Here is a 21,041-nt window from a genome sequence, read left to right as displayed (position 1 = left end):
TGTTTAGTCTTTTGAGGAACCTCCATACTGCTTTCCAGAGTGATTGAACAAGTTTACACTCCTACCAACAGTGTAGTAGCGATCCTTCCTGGCCACATCCCCACGAGCATCAGTTGTTATTATATTTCTTGATAATGGCCATTCTAGCTGGAGTGAGGTGGAATCTCCAAGTTGTTTTGATTTGCATTTCTTTTATGGCCATAGATGTGGAGCATTTCTTCATGTGTATAGGCCATTCTTATTTCCTCTTCAGAGAAGTCTCTAAGTCTTTAGCCCACCTTTTAAAGGGATGGTTGTTTCTTTGAAGATTTGTTTTTGAGAGATTCAATTTTTTTAGCTATAGGAATATTTTAGATATGAGGCCCTTGTCTGTTGTATTGCTAGTGAAAATCTTCTATTTAACTTGCTAGCTATGTCCTTTGCCATACAGAAGCTCTGCAGTTTAATGCAGTCCCATTTGTCTAAACTTTAATTGTTTTGTTTCTGAGTCTTTATTAAGAAAGTTTGGACCTGTGCCAAGGAGTCCTAGTATGTCTCCTATTCCTTTTTGTGAAGTTTCCAGGGTATCTGCTTTTACCTCAAGGTCTTTGATCCAATTGGAATTAATTTTGGAACAGTCACTGTATCTTGTACGTACGTCGTGACTCTGGGCCTAGACACTGTCCCTGAGCTCTTCAGCTCAAGGCTACCGCCCTACCCCTCTGAGCCACTAATTTCCTAGTAGTTAATTAGTGTCCTGGGTGGCTTTGAACCATGATCCTCAGATCTCAGCCTCCTGATTTCAGGCGTGAGCCACCGTGCCTGGCCCTGGGCATCTTTTGTCTTAGCACTAAGCCTTGTCCCCCAGGCCTAAACCTTGTTTATGTCTTAGTTCCTTCTTGGCTTAGTCTTGGGCTATCTTGTCTAATGGTTTCAGGACACAGGTAAGACTTAGCTGAGTTATGTCCCCACTGGCTTCCCTGGCAATAGTCAGGTCCAGTTTTCACTTTTTTAATTGTGTGATGAGAAAATTAGTGTAAGATCAACATGTGTAAAGTGCAGTGACTGTAGTTCTATCTCTGGACTTTAAAAGCTGACTGTCAAACACTTGATGACTTTCCATGAATTTTTACTAAGTGCTTTCTTTCTTCTGCTCTCCTTCCTGTTCTTTAAAATTCTTGTTGGGCACGATGGCTCATGCCTCTAATCCTAGCTATTTAGGGGGCTGAGATCTGAGGATCTCAGTTCAAAGCCAGCCTGGGCACTAAAATGTTCAAAAAGTCAGTGAGGCTCTTGTCTCCAATTAACCACCAGAAAATCAGAAGTGGACCTGTGGCTCAAGGGCTAGGGCAGTAGCCTAGAGCTAAAGAGCTCAGGGACAATGCCCAGGCCCAGAGTTCAAGTCCCACGACTGGCAACAACAAAAACATCTTTTCTTCCCCACCTGGGTAATGTCCACAAAGGTATATAGATTCCATTCTCGTATCCTTGCTAGCAACTTGCCTGAAGTGAAGATGGTTGTGTTTGATGGTAGCTTGTTTATATGTGTTTTTGATGACTGTAGACTGTTTAAATGAAATGATACAAGCAACTTGGTAAATTTAGACAGACTCACTTTTTCTCTTTATGTTATAGGGTTATATATTTTATTATCTTTAAGTAGTTATACAGAGGAGTTGCCATTCAACAAAGCAGTTTATGAATACAATGCATTAATAAACGTTACCCCTTTCTTCATTTTGCTCCATTTCTCCCTACTCCACCCCTTCCCTCAGTTTCCTTAATTTTGTGGATGTACATTAAATTTTATGACTCTATTCTACCTCCTTCCTCTCTTCATTCGTCAACACCATTCCCTTTGATGGTGGTGGCGGCAGGGGTGGGGAGGGTGTGGGAATCAAATGAAACATCAGGAAACTAGTTTTCAGGCCTTTTGGAGAACCAGTTTCTTGGTGTTTATTTTGGTGGGCTGTGAGTTAGCCTAAGGAATTATGCCATTTTAGTTCTCCCTTGAATCTCCCATATTCCAGTTATAGTTCCACATATGGGAAATATATACAGAATTTTACTCATGCCTCAAAAAAGAATTGCATTGTATCATTTGTGAAGAAATGGAAGGATCTGGAAAAAATCATGTTAAGTAAATCAAGCCTAGAGAGACAAAATACATGAGTATATTTTTGATTAAAGTCAACAAGGATATAGTTAAAAAAAATACTCATTCTGTCTAGGTGCTGGTGGTTTACACCTATAATCTAAGCTACTTAGGAGGCTGAGATGTATCATGGCTCAAAGCCAGTCTTGGTAGGAAAGTTCTGGAGACTCATCTCCAGTTAACCACCAGCAGTTAACCACCAAAAAGCCAGAAATAGAGCTGTGGCTCAAGCAGTAGAGTGCCCTGACCTTGAGCAAATAAGCTCAGGGACAACGCCCAAGCCCTGACTTCAAGCCCAAGATCCAAGGCACATATAGAAAAAAATTCGTTCTGTGTTTTGTAACTTTTTAAACAACTGGTTTTTTTTTGCTAGAATTTTATTTATTCTGAACAGACTGCACACACCTGTCACACACACACACACACACACACACACACACACACACACACACACCTCTACTTCTGGGTTCCTATTTTATGTTTATGGAGTTTTTAGTAGACCCTTGGCTTATTTGATTGTTATCCACACATAACTGACTAGCTTTATTTCTCATGAAGAGAAAAGCAAAATATGAACTTTACATCTCAAGAGAATGGACATTATTTCCATGTAGTATTAAATGTATGTGTATACGCGCGCGCGTGTGCGCACGCGCGCACACACACACACACACACACACACACACACACACACACTTTCATACACATGTGTTTTGAAACAGGGTCTCATTGGCTGACCCAGGGCTGGTAATCCTTGTATTTCAAACTCTTGAACGCTGAATTACAGACATTGCCACCAGGCTCAGTTGAATGGTGACTTTGAGTGATTTTTGTTAGGCCTGAGACCCTCTGATGATACCAGTGTTGTTTTAGCTTAATAAGGAGACTTTCATTATTCCAACCTCAATTTGTTTTTGTTGATTTTTAATTTGTCTGCTAAAATTTACTTGAGCCTGCATTATGGCAAGCAACCATTTGGCAATGAGATGTGAGTTATTTCTAGTTAAACATGTAATCCTTTTTGCTTTTTGTTATGGAATCACCGGAGTAGGAATTACTGGAAAGTGATTTATTTAAGCTATTTTAAACTGCTCCCTAACCATTAACAAATGGAAGGGTTTTCTTTGAGAAACATAACAAAGATATTTTGATACCCCTCCCCCCCATTCCAGCCTATCTCACCCAAAGAGGCCACCACGTGTGCCATTGGCAGCCATCTTGTGTGTTTTTAGGCTGGTCCTGAATTCTTGGGCTCAAGAGATCTTCTTGCCTCATCTTTTCCAGTAGTTAGTGCTACAAATGTGTGCCACCATGCTCATCTTCCATTTTCTTTGCTAACCACATGGCAGCAGAGACTTGGGAAGTCATCTCTTCTCCCTTTCCAAAAATGGCATCACATTGGTTTTCTGTTGGCTGTCTGTTTTGGAAAGCAGTTCATTTTTTTTTTTTCACCCATCTTGATTTCATTCTTTCCAGCTGTTGAACAGGGTTTCACAGTGTCAGATGTATCAGTTTATTTAGCTTGTCCTCCTCCATCAGTGGAGGACAGGGCCACAGGGAATCTGTCTATATGCATTTGAGTATTTCTCTGTAGTAAATCCTAAGAAGGAAGTTGTGATGGTACGATATTCAGAATTGCCATAGCCACTTACTAGTGTGTCCTCTGAAGAGACTCTGTCACTTTGTACTCCCTCTATGAAGGAAACAAATAACTTTTAGGAAAGTGAAATAGACATTGTTGCCAATCTGCTGGGTTTTAATTTTATTGGTCTCAAACAGTGAGACATACAACATTTGTGTGTGTGTGTGTGGGTGGGTGTGTGTGTATTTTTTTCTTCCTGTAATTTGCATATAATTGTATAATTTATGAAGTCTCTAAACAAATACTTCAGGCAAAGATCTAGAAGGTCACAGTTGGAGGTCAGCCCAGGCAAAAGAAGCAAGATCCTGTTGCAACAAACAGGCTAGGCAGGATGGTTCATTCCTGTAATCGCAGCTGTACAGTTGGCATAGTTAGGAAGATCAAGGTCTGAGGTTGGCTCAGGCATATCTATGGGATCTTATCTGAAGAATGACTAAAGCAAGGAGAGCTGAAGGTGTGCCTTAAGGGGCAGAGTGCTTGCCTACCAAGCATAAGGCCTAGAGTTTCAAATCCTAATATCACTAAAACTTTTTATTATATATAATATTTTTTTATGAATATTGTTTAAATACACAGTATACTACATAAATCAAGCTCATATTCCAGTGAATTTCCATACAGCTAATACAGGTGTAACTTGCATCAAACTAGTATTACTAAAACCTTGGAAATCCTTGATCATCCTCATAGTTATTATACCTGCTCCATACCTTTGCAGCATAACCATTACTTATAACATTATAAACGCTTATCTTTTCAAATATTCAATGAGTGGGATTCCACAGTGCATATACCCTCCTTTCTATGCACTTTTTGAATGCATTTTAAGAAAAATAATTTTTTCAGGGCTTAAGAGTCTTGGGAATGTGTGTGTAGATCTAATATTTATATAATATTTCCATCTGTAAATTTTATATTGATACATACAATTTCTTTTCTTACCAAATATCAATAGGTAGGTGCTAAGAAATAAGGAACATGGTGTTGACACAATCCTTGCCCAGTTCTAAGAAGATTCAGAGTAGTCCATCCCCAAGGAACTCACTGGTTTGTTGACTGAAATCTATTGTTAGTTGAACATTCTTCCTTGCTTCAGTTTGGGTTATTGGACTTGACCACATTCTCCTTAACAACTCTGGTGTTCTTTATGAGAACTGATTTGATTTCTTCCAAAACTTCTCTAGCTTATTTTTTTTCCCTCTCCCCACCCCCTCTCTGTCTCTCTCTCTCTGTCTCTCTCTCTCTCTCTCTCTGTCTCTCTCTGTGGTGTTGGTAGTGTTTTCTCCTGGTGCTTTGGAAGAAAGAAACTGTTTATCTGGTTGTTCTTCCTTGTTATACTGTTTGTTCTGTAAACAGGTAGGTATACTCCACCCAGCTATTACCCTTTCAGCCTTATGAATGATATGAATGCTTCATTGATACAGAAGGGTGTTTTCTTTTTGACTTTTTTAAAAAAGCAAACTAAGTCTTTACTTGTTTCTTCTGATGATTTTATTAAAGGAATATTTGTTTTTGCCTTCAGAATATTTTAACACAGTTTTTTTTTTAGAGAAAAATTTCTAGTGGTTTCTTAACACCACACATTAATAGAGACTCATTTTTTCTAAACTAGAAAGATGAATAAGATCACAAATGGTGACATTTTGTTTATTTTAAGTTGATAGTCTGCTTCCTTAAAGAATTTAAAGTAGTTTACAATTAAAGACACATGTTGATGCCATTGAGAATAAAAATAAAAGAATTGTCAGACAAGAAGGAGATAATAACTATAATCTTTGTTTATAGACCTGAATGTTAAATTTAGCTGTGATCCTTTCTGTCCTTAGAGACAAGAAAGGGAAACAAATACATTTCTCATTGGGAGAATAAAGAAATATACCATTTCAGTAGAATTATGAGATGTGTTTATGTTACCAAATTGTGAAAAAATTTATATGGATCCTTTTGAGATGACAAAAAAGTTTCTATATTTTCTTAGGCTTCAATCACATAGAAAGTGTTGATATGTTCTTCAGAACACATTGTCTAATATTTTAGCATTCATATGTGGTATTAAAAGAAGTTAGCGAGCTCATAAATATTTTACTTGATGTTTAAAAAAACGAAATTGGGGTGACTATGCTGGGTATGAAAATTACAGGAAGTGAAATGTATATAAAGAGCACCTCTCTTCAACTTTTCTGACAGAGAATGTGATTAAATTTTTTCAAATTGCCAAATAATTTCAGTAATCAATTTATTATTGTTTTAGCTGTTTAAAAAACCCTTAGTTTTTGGCTAGGTGATCCTTTTGCTGTAGGGATTCACGTACAGACATGCAGTGATTGAAGTTAATATTTATTTTTATTTTATGTATTAGATTTTTAAATTTATTGCTTATTTATTTTGGCATAGTCTTTGAAAAAGTATAAAGTTCTTTGGTATAATTGTTTCAACTGACTTCTGAAAGTTGCTTTTTAAAAAACCCTTCTATTAATTACAATAAGAAATATATGAAAAAATACTATATTTGATCAGGGATTTTAAGAATGAATTCTAACACGGTTTAATTAGTATATCTTTAAAATTTCTATAATTAAACCATTTTAAATTAAGTGAAAACTGTTCCTTCTCAGTTTTTTCCAATGTTGATAAAAGCATTTTTGATGTCTTGCTAATATGACTTATAATAAAAGGATATGGTATGTGATATGTGTGCATATTGTCATTGATAATCTAAGGATCATTACTGGTAAGCATATCTGTGGCTACTATTCTTAAGAAATAAAACATAGCCAGTACCTTATAACCCTCTGTGTACCTTTCATACAACTATTATGCCTTATGTTAGTACTTACTTTCTTGTATTCCTTTAAAATGTTACCATCTATGTATTTTTTTCATATATTTTTATTGTAATTAATAGAAGGGTTACATGATATTTGCCAGATAGATGGTGCATTAATTCCCATACATTGATACCCTTTCATATGTCTTGGTCCCCATTTCCCTCTCCCCCGCCCCCATCCCTCATCTTGTTTTCCCCCATTCCCTATCCAATTTCAGATAACCAAATACAAATATATCCGATATATCAGATAACAAAGTGAGATAGTGTAACAATATGAGATAACCAAGGGACAGCAAAAGTGCCATCTATGTATTAATCCCTCAACACTAAGATATATATAGTTTAAACTTATTGTGTAAGTCTATGGATGAAAAAAAATCTTCCCTAAAAGTTAAACAGAAAGTAGAAGGAAGAATAGAGGTCAAGATGGGCCTAGGCACCAACAGAACAGTTCAAGTACCAAAAGAAGAATAACCAGGCCATGCGTCATGGCTCATGCCCCAATTTTAGGAAACTGCTATCTGAGGATTATGGTTCAAAGCCAAGCTGTACAAGAGAGTCTAGGAGATTCATTTTCACCTGTCTACCAGAAAAGCCAGAAGTGACATATGGCATAAGTGGAAAAGCACTAACTTTGAGCAAAAAAGCTCAGAAACAGGCCCTGAGTTCAAGTCTCAGTATTGGCACACACAAAAACGATTGAATGCCATTAGCTCTTTCTGTGGGTTCAGAGAGAAACTGTGTTAACTCTCGAGGCTCTTAGCTTTACCTTTATATAGTGAAGAGATTTCATTAGATGATAACTGAGTTCTTACAATTTTATTTTCTTTGAATCACATTAGATCAGAAATTAGTAGATGAGGAAGAAACATACCAAAAGTCATCATTTGTGGATAGCATTGTAAAGTATAATTCTGATGAGAGGAACAGGTTAATAAATAAACTACTGAATGTTGCTTAGCAGAAGAAAACAACAGATAAAAAGGTAGTTATAAGGTGTTTAACAGTGCAATATTTATTTTAGGGGGAAGGTATAAAAGAAATGGAAGTTGAAAATTCTGAATTGAAGTTTATATTCCTTTTTCCTAATCTCCTGTTTAAAAACGCTTTAAGTTTTTTTTTCCCTCAATACACATTATGTTGAAAATGAAATATATAACTTGTGGGTAGGGAGGGACAGGAGGCAAAAATTGGGAGAGAATGAGGGGAGGGGTGACATTGTTCAAAAAAGAATGTACTCTTTTCCTGACATGTAATTATAACTCTATATCGCCTTTGTGATAATAAAAATTTAAATATTGTACTTTAGTCTGTCCTGTTAAACTGTCATTGCTTCTAGGCATCCTCATACTTAGGAAGCCATTCTGTAGCTCTCTGTCCATTATTTCTACTTTTAAGCAGAAAAAAACAAAACAAAACAAAAAAACCCCTGCAGAATATTTTTAAATTCTATGTTAGAAAAAGCCTGGAAAAGAAATCTTCCTGTCTTCTGTTAAAAACTGATCACAATGGGCCAGGAGTTTGGCCTAGTGGTAGAGTGCTTGCCTAGCATGCACAAAGACCCAGGTTCCATTCCTCGGTACCCCACATACATAGCAAAAAGCCGGAAGTGGTGCTGAGGCTCAAGTGGTAGAGTGCTAGCCTTGAGAAAGTCCAGGGACAGTGCTTAAGCCCTGAGCTCAAGCCCAGGACTGGCAAAAAAAACAACAAAAAAAGAAAAACAAACTGATCACAGGACCAGGAGTTTGGTCTAGTGGTAGAGTGCTTGCCTAGCATGCATGAAGACCTGGGTTCGATTCCTCTGTACCACATACATAGAAAAAAAAACCAGAAATGGTGCTGTGGCTCAAGTGGTAGAGCCTTGAGAAAGCCTAAGGACAGTGCCCAGGCACTGAATTCATGGCCCAAGACTATCAAAAAAACGGAAAAGACTTCTTACTACACAACTTGTTTTCCGTAGATCAGATTTTTACTTGGTTGAGAGTATCAATTTCTTCTGGTTTTGGGTCTTAAACTAATTATTCAAGCTTTTGCTCGGCTTTTTCTCATAATTGTCACTCTACTACATGCTGTACGGGAGATAAGAATTACTAGGATTTTGTTTGCCCAGACTGGCTTTGAACTGAGAATGTCAGATCTGAGGTCTCCTAAGTAGGTTATAGACATGTACCACTGATGCTTGGCTGAGCCCATCAATTTCTGACTTGTACTTATTAGACTGATAGAACATGTTGCAGGGTCACTTCCATAAAATGTAGTCCCCTGCACCCTTTATTTGAGCCTTTTTAGTTGCCCTGTTGTGAAATATCATAATGCATTACTCAGATATGGAATTTGAGTTGTTAAAACATAAAGTAATCAAATTAACCTTTTTTAAAAATGTCTTTCAGAATCATGATGTCATGGAAAGGGGTTTATTTTATACTCACACTATTTGGAGGCAGCTTTTTTGGAAGCATTTTCATGCTGGGTCCTATCCTACCTTTGATGTTTATAAACCCATCTTGGTATCGTTGGATCAGCAACCGCCTTGTGGCCACTTGGCTCACACTACCTGTGGTAAGTTGGTGGTATAGAGCTGGTGGTTCACTTGTCCCCAGTGTCCAGTTCATTGATTTTACAGATCTGAGTTGTAGAAGAAGCCCTCCATGTTATATGAAAAGCATGTTAGATTTTACAGTGGAAAATGGAAAAACTAGAGAAATAAAAATAGCTTATAGCTTGTCTTTAAAACACCTAATAAAGAACCATATTGAAAATGAAGAGTTGAAGAACTTCCTTTTGTTTCATGAACTTCAAAATTTTTTTCTAAAAGATAGTATACTATATACGTGTATATACATAATAAGCATATATACACATATATATATATACACACATACACACATATATAGTAAAATGCATAAATCTTTAAGGTATTGTTTGAAGTCTTTAAAAAATGATTTTGTTGTTTTTGGCCAGTGCTGGGGCTAGAATTCAGGGCCGGAGTCCTGTCCTTGAGCTTTCTCAAGGCTAGCGCTCTACCACTTAGCCACAACACCACATTCAGCTTTTTTTCTTGATGTGGTACTGAGGAATAGAACCAAGGACTTCACACATGCTAGACAAATACTTTACCACTAGGCCATGCTCCCGGCCACAGTTGAAGACTTTTTACATCATTTTATTTTGCATGTCAATGTTATATATATTTTTATATATTTTTTGTTGTAATTAATAGAAGGGTTACATTATATTCACTAGATAGAAGGTGCATTACTTCACATACATTGATACCCTTTCTCATGTCTTGGTTCCCATTTCCCTCTCCCAACCCCCGCCCCTCATCTTGTTTTCCCCCCTTCCCTATCCAATTTCAAATAACCAAATACAAATATATCCAATATATCAGAAAACAAAGTGAGATGCTGTAACAATATGAGATAACCAAGGGACAGCAAAAGAGATGAAAGATAACATAGTACATTAAGGACAACAATCACTAATTATATGGCTTTTGTTTCTATATCCTGGAGGTCCTTTCATTTAGTGCCACACTATATGGCCTTATATATCTAGGTTTTGTTCTATTGTAAATCTCTGCTAGGAGAGCCCAAGATTTCTACTGATTATGACAAATGAGTGAAATCATTGAGCCTATGTTTTTTTGAGTCTGGCTTACTTCAGTTAGTATGATTTTTTTTCCAAGTCTTTTCATTTCCTTACAAATGGAGTGATGTCATTCTTTCTGACAGCAGCATAGTATTCCATTGTGTATAAATACCACATCTTCTTGATCCACTCATCAACTGAGGGGCATCTGGGTTAATTCCATATCTTTGCTATGATAGATAGTGCTGCAATGAACATCATTGTGCTAGTGGATTTAGTATGTCCTTGTTTTTGGACAATTGGGTAAATGCCAAGTAGTGGAATTGCTGGGTCATAGGGGAGTTCTATGTTTAGCCATACTGCTTTCCATAGTGGTTGAACGAGTTTGCACTCCCACCATCAGTGTAGTAATGATCCCTCCTGGCCACATCCCCTCCAGCATCAGTTGTTATTAGATTTCTTGATCCTGGCCATTCTAACTGGAGTGAGGTGGAATCTTAGAGTTGTTTTGATTTGCATTTCTTTTATGGCCAGAGATGTCAAGCATTTCTTCATGTGTCTATAGGACATTCTTATTTCTGTTTCAGAGAAGACTGTCTTTAAGTCTGTGGCCCATCTTTTAATAGGATGGTTGTTTCTTTGGAGATTAGTTTTGGAGTGATTTGATTTTTTTTAGCTGTTGGTATATTTTAGATATGAGGCCTTTGTCTGTTGTATGGTTAGTGAAGATCTTCTCCCACTCTGTGGGCTTTCTAGTTAGTTTGCTAACTATGTCCTTTGCCATACAGTAGCTCTGCAGTTTAATGCAGTCCCACTTATCCAGACTTTCTCTGATTTGTTGTGTTTCTGGATCCTTATTAAGAAAGTTTGAGCGTGTGCCAAGGAGATCTAGTGTATCCTATTCCTTCTCGTAAAGTTTTCAGTGTATCTGCTTTTACCTCCAGGTCTTTGATCAATTTGGAGTTAATCGCAGTACAAGGTGACAAAGAAGGATTTAACTTTCAATGTTATATTTTTATAAAACAGTAAGAAAAGAGGTTAATATAGTAAACTTTTAATGTTGATGTTGATTCAGTTCTTCCAGTAATCACAGAATTTAGACACACATACAATTTAGAAATAAAGTGATTTTTACCTATCTGTAAGGTTTAAGTACATTCAAAAATTGATAAAGGATCTTTTTACCCTGTATTTCCCAGGGCACAATCATACTTCCTGTCCATATGATGTGTGTAGGGAAGGAAGTATCCTTCTAGAATGGTACTAGAACTTCCTCTTGGGGGGGAGGTTGATTGGGAACTATTTCCAGAAGCTGTCAGTCTACCTTGATAGACTACTGTTTCATAGAAGTTCCTGTAATTTGAATGTCAATACATCAGAAGGTTACAGCATACTTTTCATCTTGTGTTTTAAAAATAAATCCTGCAGTGACTGATTTTTACAAACTGCATTCATCCCTTGCTAAAAGTTATTTTATGTTTTTAATTTTTATTCAGATATATATTTTATGAAATCTGATACTTCTAAATTGTCCCTCTTCCAGATTACCCTCTTTGCTCTTTTTTCTAATTGCACTTAAAGTTCTCTGCTCTGCAGGCATAAAGAGAGGGATGCTAGCATAATGATAATAACCACAATATGGTTTCATGTTTAAACCATATATAAAGAGAGGAATCAGAAAGTTTTGTTAAAAAGAAAACTCTGGAGCCAGGAGTTTGGTCTAGTGGTAAAGTGCTTGCCTAGCATGCATGAAGACCCACGTTTGATTCTGCAGTACCACATACATAGAAAAAAGCTGAAAGTGGTGCTGTTGCTCAAGTGGTAGAGTGCTAGCCTCTAGGAAAAGCCCAGTGGCAGTGCTCAGACCCTGAGTTCAAGCCCCAGGACTGGCAAAAAAAGAAAGGAAGGAAGGAAGGAAGAAAGAAAGAGAAAGAAAGAAAGAAAGAGGGAAAGAAAGAAAACTCTGGCGCTGGAACTGTGGCCTAATGGTAGAGTTTTTGCCTAGCATGCATGGAGCCCTGGATTCCATTCCACATATTCAGAAAAAGTTGGAAATGGTGCTATGGCTCAAGTGTTAGAGTGCTAACCTTGATCATATCTCAAGACTAACAAAAAAAAAAAAGAAAAGAAAGAAAGAAAAAGAAAGAAAACCTCTGGGGTACATGCATGCACTTGCACTAAAGAGGATGGCTGTGTTTCATTTGCCACTATTCTACCTATTTTGTAGAGGAGCAATAGAAGTTTGCATAAGCAAATTATTTAAGGAAAACTGATAGTAAATCCAGTGTCTAGTCTGCAGCGTTTTATGTAATAGAAAACCTTCAAGGATTCATATGAGTCACATAAAGCCTGAATACATAACAGTTCTCCCCAGTTAAAAGAAGTCCAGTGGAATTTCATTAATGATTCTAAAGAAATAGTTTTAAATTTAAGTTAGGAAATACCAAATCTGAGTAAAATGGAAAAGAAAAGAGAAAGAAAAAACTGAGAAAATGTTAAGTAGTCCCAAAATAAAGCTGAGCGACTCCTTCATTTAAGAAATTTATAGAAACAGAACTGTATAGGGAGGGTACAGAATAATGTACTTATTTTAAATTAGTGAATATCTGTTGTTGAGAAGACATCGTCTATCATGTTTTATCATGTACTTTTACATGGTACTAAAGGAGTTTACATTTGTGTGTGTGTGTGTGTGCGCGCGCGCGTGCGTGCGTGTGTGTGTGTGTGTGTGCACGTGCGTGTGTATAAGTCATGGGGCTTGAATTTGGCCTGAGTGCTGTTCCTGAGCTCTTCATCTCAAGGCTACCACCCTACCCCTGGGCCTGGACATTGTCTCTGAGCTCTTCAGCTCTAGGTTACTCGACCTGCTGCTGAAGCCAAGCCCCACTACCTCTTTTCTAGAGGTTAATTGGAGATAAGAGTCTCAGAGAAACACAAAGTCACAAGTTTATGTGCTCTGATCATACAGCATTAGAGTAGACAAAGTTATTTTACTCATATATTATTAAAATAAAGCAGCTTTGTTTTTATTGGCAGAAGATAATTTACAGAAACATTTAGGTTTTCCTAGAAAAACCAATCTAGAAAAATCAGTAGTAGTCTTAACTATCTAGTTCCTTAAAAAAAAAAATCATGATAGAATCTTGTATACTTTTCCCACTTTTGTCTTTTTTTTTTAAAGATCTGTATTTTATTCATTCATTTATTTATTTATTTATTTATTTATTTATTTATTTATTTATTTATGTCAGTCCTGGGCTTGAGCTCAGGGCCTAAGCACTTTCCTTGGACTTTCTCAAGGCTAGAGCTCTACCACTTGAGCCTCAGCACCATTTCCGGCTTTTTTTCTATGTATGTGGTACTGAGGAATCGAACCCTGGTCTTCGTGCATGCTAGGCAAGCACTCTACCACTAGGCCAAACTCCTGTCCCCCACTTTTGTCTTTATTTGTTTTTGTTTTTGTTTTTTTTTTTTTTGTCTGCCACAGAGTTTCATCTCTGGGCCTAGGCACTGTCCCTTAGCTTTTTAGGCTCAAGGTTAATGCCCTACACCTTGAGCCACAGCATCACTTCCAGTTTTCTGGTGATTAATTGGAGATGAGTTTCACAGATGTCAAGCATTTCTTCATGTGTCTATAGGCAGTTCTTATTTCTTCTTCAGAGAAGTCTCTCTTTAAGTCTTTTAATGGGATGGTTGTATCTTTGAAGATTTGTTTGGGAGCGATTCAATTTTTTTTAGCTGTTGATATATTTTAGATATGAGGCCTTTTTCTGTTGTATGGTTAGTGAAAATCTCCCACTCTGTGGGCTTTCTATTTAACTTGCAAGCTATATCTTTAGCCATACGGAAGCTCTGCAGTTTAATACAGGCCCATTTGTCCAAACTTCCTTTAATTTGTTCTGTTTCTGGATCTTTGTTAAGAAAATTTCAACCTGTGCTAAGGAGTCCTAGTGTATCTCCAATTCCTTCTTGTAATGTTTTCAGTGTATCTGCTTTTACCTCGAGGTCTTTGATCCATTTGGAGTTAATCCACTTCACTCCAGTTAGAATGGCCATTATCAAGAAATCTAATAATAGATGCTGGCAGGGATATGGCCAGGAGGGTTCCCTACTACATTGATGGTGGGAGTGCAAACTCGTTCAACCACTATGGAAAGCAGTATGGCAGTTCCTCAAAAGACTAAACATAGAGCTCCCCTATGATCCAGCAATTCCACTACTTGGCATTTACTCAATGGTCCAGAAACAAAGACATACTAAAGCCACTAGCACAACAATGTTCATTGCAGCACTATTTACCATAGTGAAGATATGGAACCAACCCAGATGCCCCCCCAGTAGATGATTGAATCAACAAGATGTGATATTTATATACAATGGAATTCTATGCTGCCATCAGAAAGAACATCATCCCATTTGTAAGGAAATGGAAAGACTTGGGAATAATCATATTAAGTGAAGTAAGCCAGACCCAAAGGAACATAAACTCAGTGGTTTCCCTCATCTGTACAAACCTTGGATTCTCCTAGCAGAGGATTACAATAGCTGAAAATCTAGATATATAAGGCCATATAGGGTGAGGCTAAATGAAAGGACCTGCAAGATATGGAAACAAGAGATTTATAATGTGTGATTGTTGTTCTTAATGACTATGTTATTTCTCATCTCTTTTGTTGCCCCTTGGTTATTCTCATATTGTTATAGTATCTGACCTTGTTATCTGGTATATTGTATATATGTTTATTTCTTTACTTGAAATAGGAAAGGGAATGGGGGGGGAAATAAGATGAGGAGAGGGGTTGGGGGAAGGAAATAGGGACAAAAGCATAAGAAGGGGTATCATTGTGTGTGAAATAAGACATCTGCTAACCCCTCTATTAATTACAATAAAAAAAGAATGTACTCACTATATTACATATGTAATTGTAACTCTTACTACCTCAGCCTGACAAGAAAATTAAATCAAAATTATTTTTTAAAGTCCTTTCTTTTTAAGGGGAAATTTTTAGTGACATAAAATTATAGTATAATCTAAATAATAAAGTAAACATTTCAGAAAAAAAGTTTCATAGACTTCAGTGGCCAGGCTGGCTTTGAACCACCATCCTCAGATCTCAACCTCCTGAGTAGCTAGGATTACAGGTGTGAGCCATCATACCTGGTTCCACTTTTGTCTTATTTATTTATTTATTTTTGCCAGTCCTGGGCTTGAGTTCGGGGCCTGAGCACTGTCCTTGTACTTTCTCAAGGCTAGAGCTCTATCATTAGAGCCTCAGCACCACTTCTGGCTTTTTTCTATGCATGTGGTACCGAGGAATCGAACCCGGGTTCTTCATGCATGCTAGGCAAGCATTCCACCACTAGGCCAAATTCCTGGCCCCCACTTTTGTCTTTTTAATCTAATAACATACCTTGAAGATTTCAAGGACAGTTAACATTTTTCTTTTGCAAGGATGCCAGAAGTTTAAGTTAGTAGAACTTAAAAATATTACTTCATAGGCTCATTCTTCTAGATTAACTTTTCCCTCTTTTATCTATTACCATGAGAAAATATGCTTTTGTGTAGTAGAAATCATAAGATAAATATATTAGGACATGATGAAATTGGTTTAGGAAAAGTCATAACTTTAGTTTGCTGAATTTTTGCATTGTTTGTTTTTAGGCATTGTTGGAGACCATATTTGGTGTAAAAGTGGTTATTACAGGTGATGCATTTGTCCCTGGAGAAAGAAGTGTAATTATCATGAACCATCGGACAAGAGTAGACTGGATGTTCCTGTGGAATTGCCTCACAAGATACAGCTACCTCAGATTGGAGAAAATTTGCCTCAAAGCCAGTCTAAAAAGTGTTCCTGGATTTGGTAGGTTTCTCACATATTTGTTTTACTTGGTTTATTGATTTTACTTGTACTGTATACCACTCTATAATTGTGGTAATTCAGCTCAAAGCAAAACAAAACAAAACAACTGATCTAAGAGTGTAAGGCCCTGAGTTCAAGTCCCAGTATTTACAAAAAAACCAAATTATAAGTTATTATGATGAATGCTACATAAGTACTAACGCCACTTCATTTTTTTCCCAGTAAACTAAAATATTTGCAGTTTCTTTTTTCTTAGTGATTTTGCTATGACAGATGACTTTGAAGAAAACTAGTTTATTTTCTCTTTAGAAAGGGCATACAGTTTTGAGGACCATAACTTTTAAGGCTATAAATTTATAGATCAGCAACTTTTTATTGCATGTCATGCTTGTGCTTTAAGCCAGAAATTGATTTTTGATGATTAGGTACTTCAAATGACCTGATTGATACCTACTCATCTGATAAATATTAATTGAGCACCTCATTACTCTAGGCATATGTTAGCTGTTGATATTTTCTGAACTTCCCTTCATCTGTAGGGTTTTTTTTTTTTTTTTTTTTTGGCCAGTCCTGGGCCTGAGCTCACTTGGACTTTAGAGTTCTACCACTTGAGCCTCAGCACCACTTCTGCCTTTTTTTTTTTTTCTATGTATGTGGTACTGAGGAGTCGAACCCAGGTCTTTGTGCATGCTAGGCAAGTACTCTACTACTAGGCCAAACTCTCGGCTCTGTAGCTTTTTCTTTAAATGGTTAAGAATAGACATTTTCACATGTGTTAGAGGAGTAGGGATATTTTGTCATTACATGTTAAAATTAAATTGCTCCCTGCTAATGTGAAGTTGGAATAGGGAACAAACTGTTAAACTATATGTCATTGACATATAGTTATTGACATTTAGGCACAGGAAGCATGTACTGGCCTCCTAATAGACCCATCAATTACATGTAGATTTCTGTGTTTCTATATGTAACATCTCTTATTTCAACTCTGCTCTCTAACCTATGTGTTTATGGATGTACTGAAATTAGGTATGAGTTGTGAGGGCACAGAGTGGGGTTGGATAACCTAATAAATAACAAATCAGATTTGTACATGACAATAAACTTCCCTTTGAGTAACAATTCTCAATGAACCTACAGGAAGTTAAAAATCATTTTATACCCTAGCCTCAGAAATCTTATAATATCATACCTGGTATGTATCATTGCTGGAGTTAACAACAAGCAGTGATTCTAGAGAAGGACACACAAAGATCACCTTTTGATGGAAGAAGTGTCAAAAATCTCAGTATGTTAAAAACTAAAGCAGTTTTTAAAAAGAGTAATCAAGGGAAAGAAAGGGAAATCACATATTAACAGCTACAAGAATAATATCTTAATCTATTCCTAGTGCTATATGAAATGTAGTAATGGGATATTAAAAATAACATGACAATGAGTTTGAAAGTACCCATAAAGACAGTATAGAAAAATGTCTGACAATCTGACATTAACAGTAAATGAAAAGTGACAAATTGTATTTTTCATGAAGAGATTGAATCCATAATTACAAAGGACTTTTGGGGGGACAATTACAGCTGCCTTATTTTCTTTACTGTTTCAAAAATAATTATCAAATCAATAAGAAGAGGAAATAAACTATATTTCGCTCATCTCTTTAGAATAAGTAGAAGATAAATAGTAGTACCATAGATTCCCAGAGAGATAAATTCTCAGAGTCCCTTTCCCCTTTTTAACTTTGTAAATTGTGCTAGTTAGAGTGAGGAATAAAGGCATAGTAGTTAGATAGGAGATGGAAAACTCAAATGTGCAAATAAGAGGACATGAGATAGAATAGCAAAATACTGAACACAGATCAGGAGAAAGTAGCTCAAATAGCACAAGATTTAGGGAAATGATTTGAAAGGCAGTGAAAACAAATTAGCCTCTAAAGAGCATTGCTTCCATAAGATAATCAGATAGATTAAAAGAGGGACAAGTTCCTCTTAGCATAGACCCATTAAAAAAAAAAAAAGTGGGGGGGGCGGGGGAGAAGGGGAGAGGGACTTGAAGATATGGAGGACCCTTGAGGAATTAAAAAGAGAATCAAGAAACAACTTTCCTTTACTAGTCCTCCTCCCCAAAGAAGTAAACCAAAAAAAACCAATAACCATAAAATAATTTTGTAACCATAAAGAAAACCCCTAACTAGAGGGCAGAACTGGAAAAAGAAAATACTGTAACCCAATATTCTAAGTGGAATTAAATATCATCAAGCAAGCATTTTAGGAAATGAAAAAGAACATTGTGAAAAATATAAAGAATAATTCTGAAATATAATGGAAGTCACTTAAAGGAGGAAAAAAAGGAACAACTTTTTTAAAATCAGAAATGAAGAATAAATTACATGATATTCTAGAGGAAGTAAAGTAACATAATTTCATAGTATGTGATGGGGAAAAAGAGAAATGAGAAAAACAAATCATGAGGAAATGTACTAAAATAGATGACAGTTAAAAGAGATCTAGGACATATATCACATTGAATACACTTTCACTAAGAAATCTTAAAATTTGAGCTGGGCGTGGTGGCTCAAGCCTATAATCCTAGCTACTCAGGAGGCTGAGAACTGAGGATCAAGGTTCAAAGCCATCCCGGGTACTAATGAAGGTGAGACTTTTATCTTCAATTAATCACTGGAAAATGGAAAGTGGGGCTGTGGCTGAAGGGGCAGGGCGCTAGCCTTGAGCTGAAGGACTCAGGGACAAGGCCCAGGCCCAGGCCCAGGCCCAGGGGTAGGGCGCTAGTCTTGAGCTGAAGGGTTCAAGGATAGCACCCAGGCCTAAAGTTCAAGCTCCATGACCCCCTCGCCACACACACAAAATAGAAAAAAGAAATCTAAAATTTGAAATGTTCCAAAATCTCAAACTTTGAATACTAACATGATGCCATGAGGAAAATTCCATACCTGATTTCATGTGATAGGGACTAGAAAAATGCCACAAAAGTACTAAAATTGTTTAAAATTAGGCTATGTATATAATGTTTAGATGAAACAAATTTTATGTTTAGACATGGGTCATATCTCCAGGATATCACATGTTTATGCAAATATTCCAACTTGCAAAATGTTCCATGAAACCTTTCCTGGTACCAAGTATTTTGGGCAAGGAATACTCAGGTCTGTTAGAAAGAAAGAGAGAGGGGGGGAGGGGGAGAGAGGGAGAGAGAGAAGAGAGAGAGAGAGAGAGAGAGAGAGAGAGAGAGAGAGAGAGAGAGAGAGAGAGAGAGAGAGAAGGAGGGAGAGAAGGAGGGAGAGGGAGAAAGAGAGACGGAGAGAGAAAAGAAACTAAAAAAGAAAACCTAACTTAAATATTTCAAAGGCAATACTTAAGGTACAACTCAAGAAAAGCTTTCATCTCTACTCCAGTGTCCAGTGTGTTAGTGTCAGAGATCCTTACATATCAGCTTCCCAGTGAAAATTCTAAAAAATAACCACTTAAGTATCTGGAATGGTTCTAAACATATGCAGAAACATTTTTATATTTTGGTGGTACTGATTCTGGTGGTACTCAGTCTCATAACCCTTGAATCATGTCCTTAGCTATTTTGCTTTAGTTACATTTTACCTGGACTAGCAAGATTATAGTTCTCTTATTTACATTTCCCAGCTAAAATGATGAGTGCCATCATGTCCATCTTTAGGTCATACTAATTTGTTTCTCTGGCTTGGCTTTGCACTGTAGTCCTCCCAATCTTGGCCTCCAGAGAAGGTGGAATTATACGACTTAGCCACCATGACCGTCCTGCAGAAATATTTCTTCAGGAAAATGTACTAAGATTTGTTAAGGATAAAAAGGATCTGTAATATCTGAAATCAAACAGTTTCCTTTCTTTTCTCCTGTCAGCTCAGACAGACACACCACTCCAGACTGGAGTGGCCCATAACAAGAGCGCTCTCTTATTACCTCTTACACAGAAGTCTTCTTGTAAATGCATACTGTCTTCCCTTGAAAACATTGAATTTGAATACAGTGACTGGGCTGATTATTCTAAGACAGCAAAGCAGACTAGAAGTCATTTGATAAAACTTTAAATCTACATATGAAAGATCAGTGAATCTAGAATGCAAATAAAGTGCTAAATAAATTGTGTCCATATTTAATATAGCAGTATGTTTAAAGTCCACATTCTCCAGATATGAATCAGTTTGACTCAAATATAAATATAGAATGCCCTTTCTCTTTCCAAAATTAGAGTCAAGCTTGTTTGGGGCAGAATCCTGGAACCAAAAATTATTCCCTTTTCATGGCCAGTGTATAGTTTAACGGGCATTGCTTGTCCACATTTCATGAATTCAGGAGTATATATTGTAAATCTATTAAAAACAAAATAAAACTCTGTAGATCCCCATTGATGACTAATGGAAAAGCAAATCTAACTTTATTATTATTATTATTATTATTATTAGCCAGTCCTGGGCTTAAGCTCAGGGCCTGGGCACTGTCCTTGGTTTTTCTCAAGATTAGAGCTTTTGCTACACCCCCACTTTTTCTATGTATGTGGTACCAAGGAATTGACCCCGGGTCTTTGTGCATGCTAGGCACGCACTCTACCACTAGGCCAGACTCGCAGCCCAGTTTTACTCAGTTTTAAGGTCTCTTTTCTTGTAAGAGTGGTTTATATTCCTTTAGTGTGGTGTATCTCAAATCAGAGTCAAAAAGAAAATGTATCTTTCCATTCAGTTTTGGTATGTTAGGTATGTGTGCTGAACAATTTGGGGATCTTTATATACAGTCTCTTATTTTAACATCATACCTGCATATCATAACATTCTTTTGCTAAAGAAGATGAAGCTCAAGAATGTTGTTACCTTATACATAGACTGGCATAGAAATACTTTTGGTACCAGGTCTGTTTGGCTCCATATTCAAGGCACAAGAAAGATTTGACTAAAAATAAAAATATACTTATTTTATGTAAATTATATAGAGCAGGTTCAGA

General features: G+C 36.7%; 1 protein-coding gene across 7 annotated transcripts in view; it reads left to right on the top strand.

Moving 5' to 3' along the window:
* The window catches only part of Lclat1 (lysocardiolipin acyltransferase 1), a 126,955-nt gene that overhangs the window by 38,504 nt on the left and 67,410 nt on the right, over positions 1 to 21,041 (top strand). For 5 of the 7 annotated variants that reach the window (XM_090337211.1, XM_090337210.1, XM_090337214.1 and 2 more), the window contains 2 exons: positions 8,997 to 9,165; positions 15,860 to 16,058. In XM_090337211.1, the coding sequence (XP_090193337.1) occupies positions 9,001 to 9,165; positions 15,860 to 16,058 (364 nt within the window). In that variant the 5' untranslated portion in view covers positions 8,997 to 9,000. Of the gene's footprint in view, positions 1 to 7,448; positions 7,592 to 8,996; positions 9,166 to 15,859; positions 16,059 to 21,041 lie in introns of all 7 variants that reach the window. The other 2 variants (XM_090337209.1, XM_090337208.1) reach the window with 1 other exon arrangement.

Source organism: Megascapheus bottae, chromosome 7 (assembly GCF_031878675.1).
Source record: "Megascapheus bottae isolate mThoBot1 chromosome 7, mThoBot2.hap1, whole genome shotgun sequence".
NCBI lineage: Eukaryota > Metazoa > Chordata > Mammalia > Rodentia > Geomyidae > Megascapheus > Megascapheus bottae.
The sequence above is the reverse complement of the archived record's forward strand: the minus strand, read 5'-3'. Positions and strand labels throughout refer to the sequence as shown.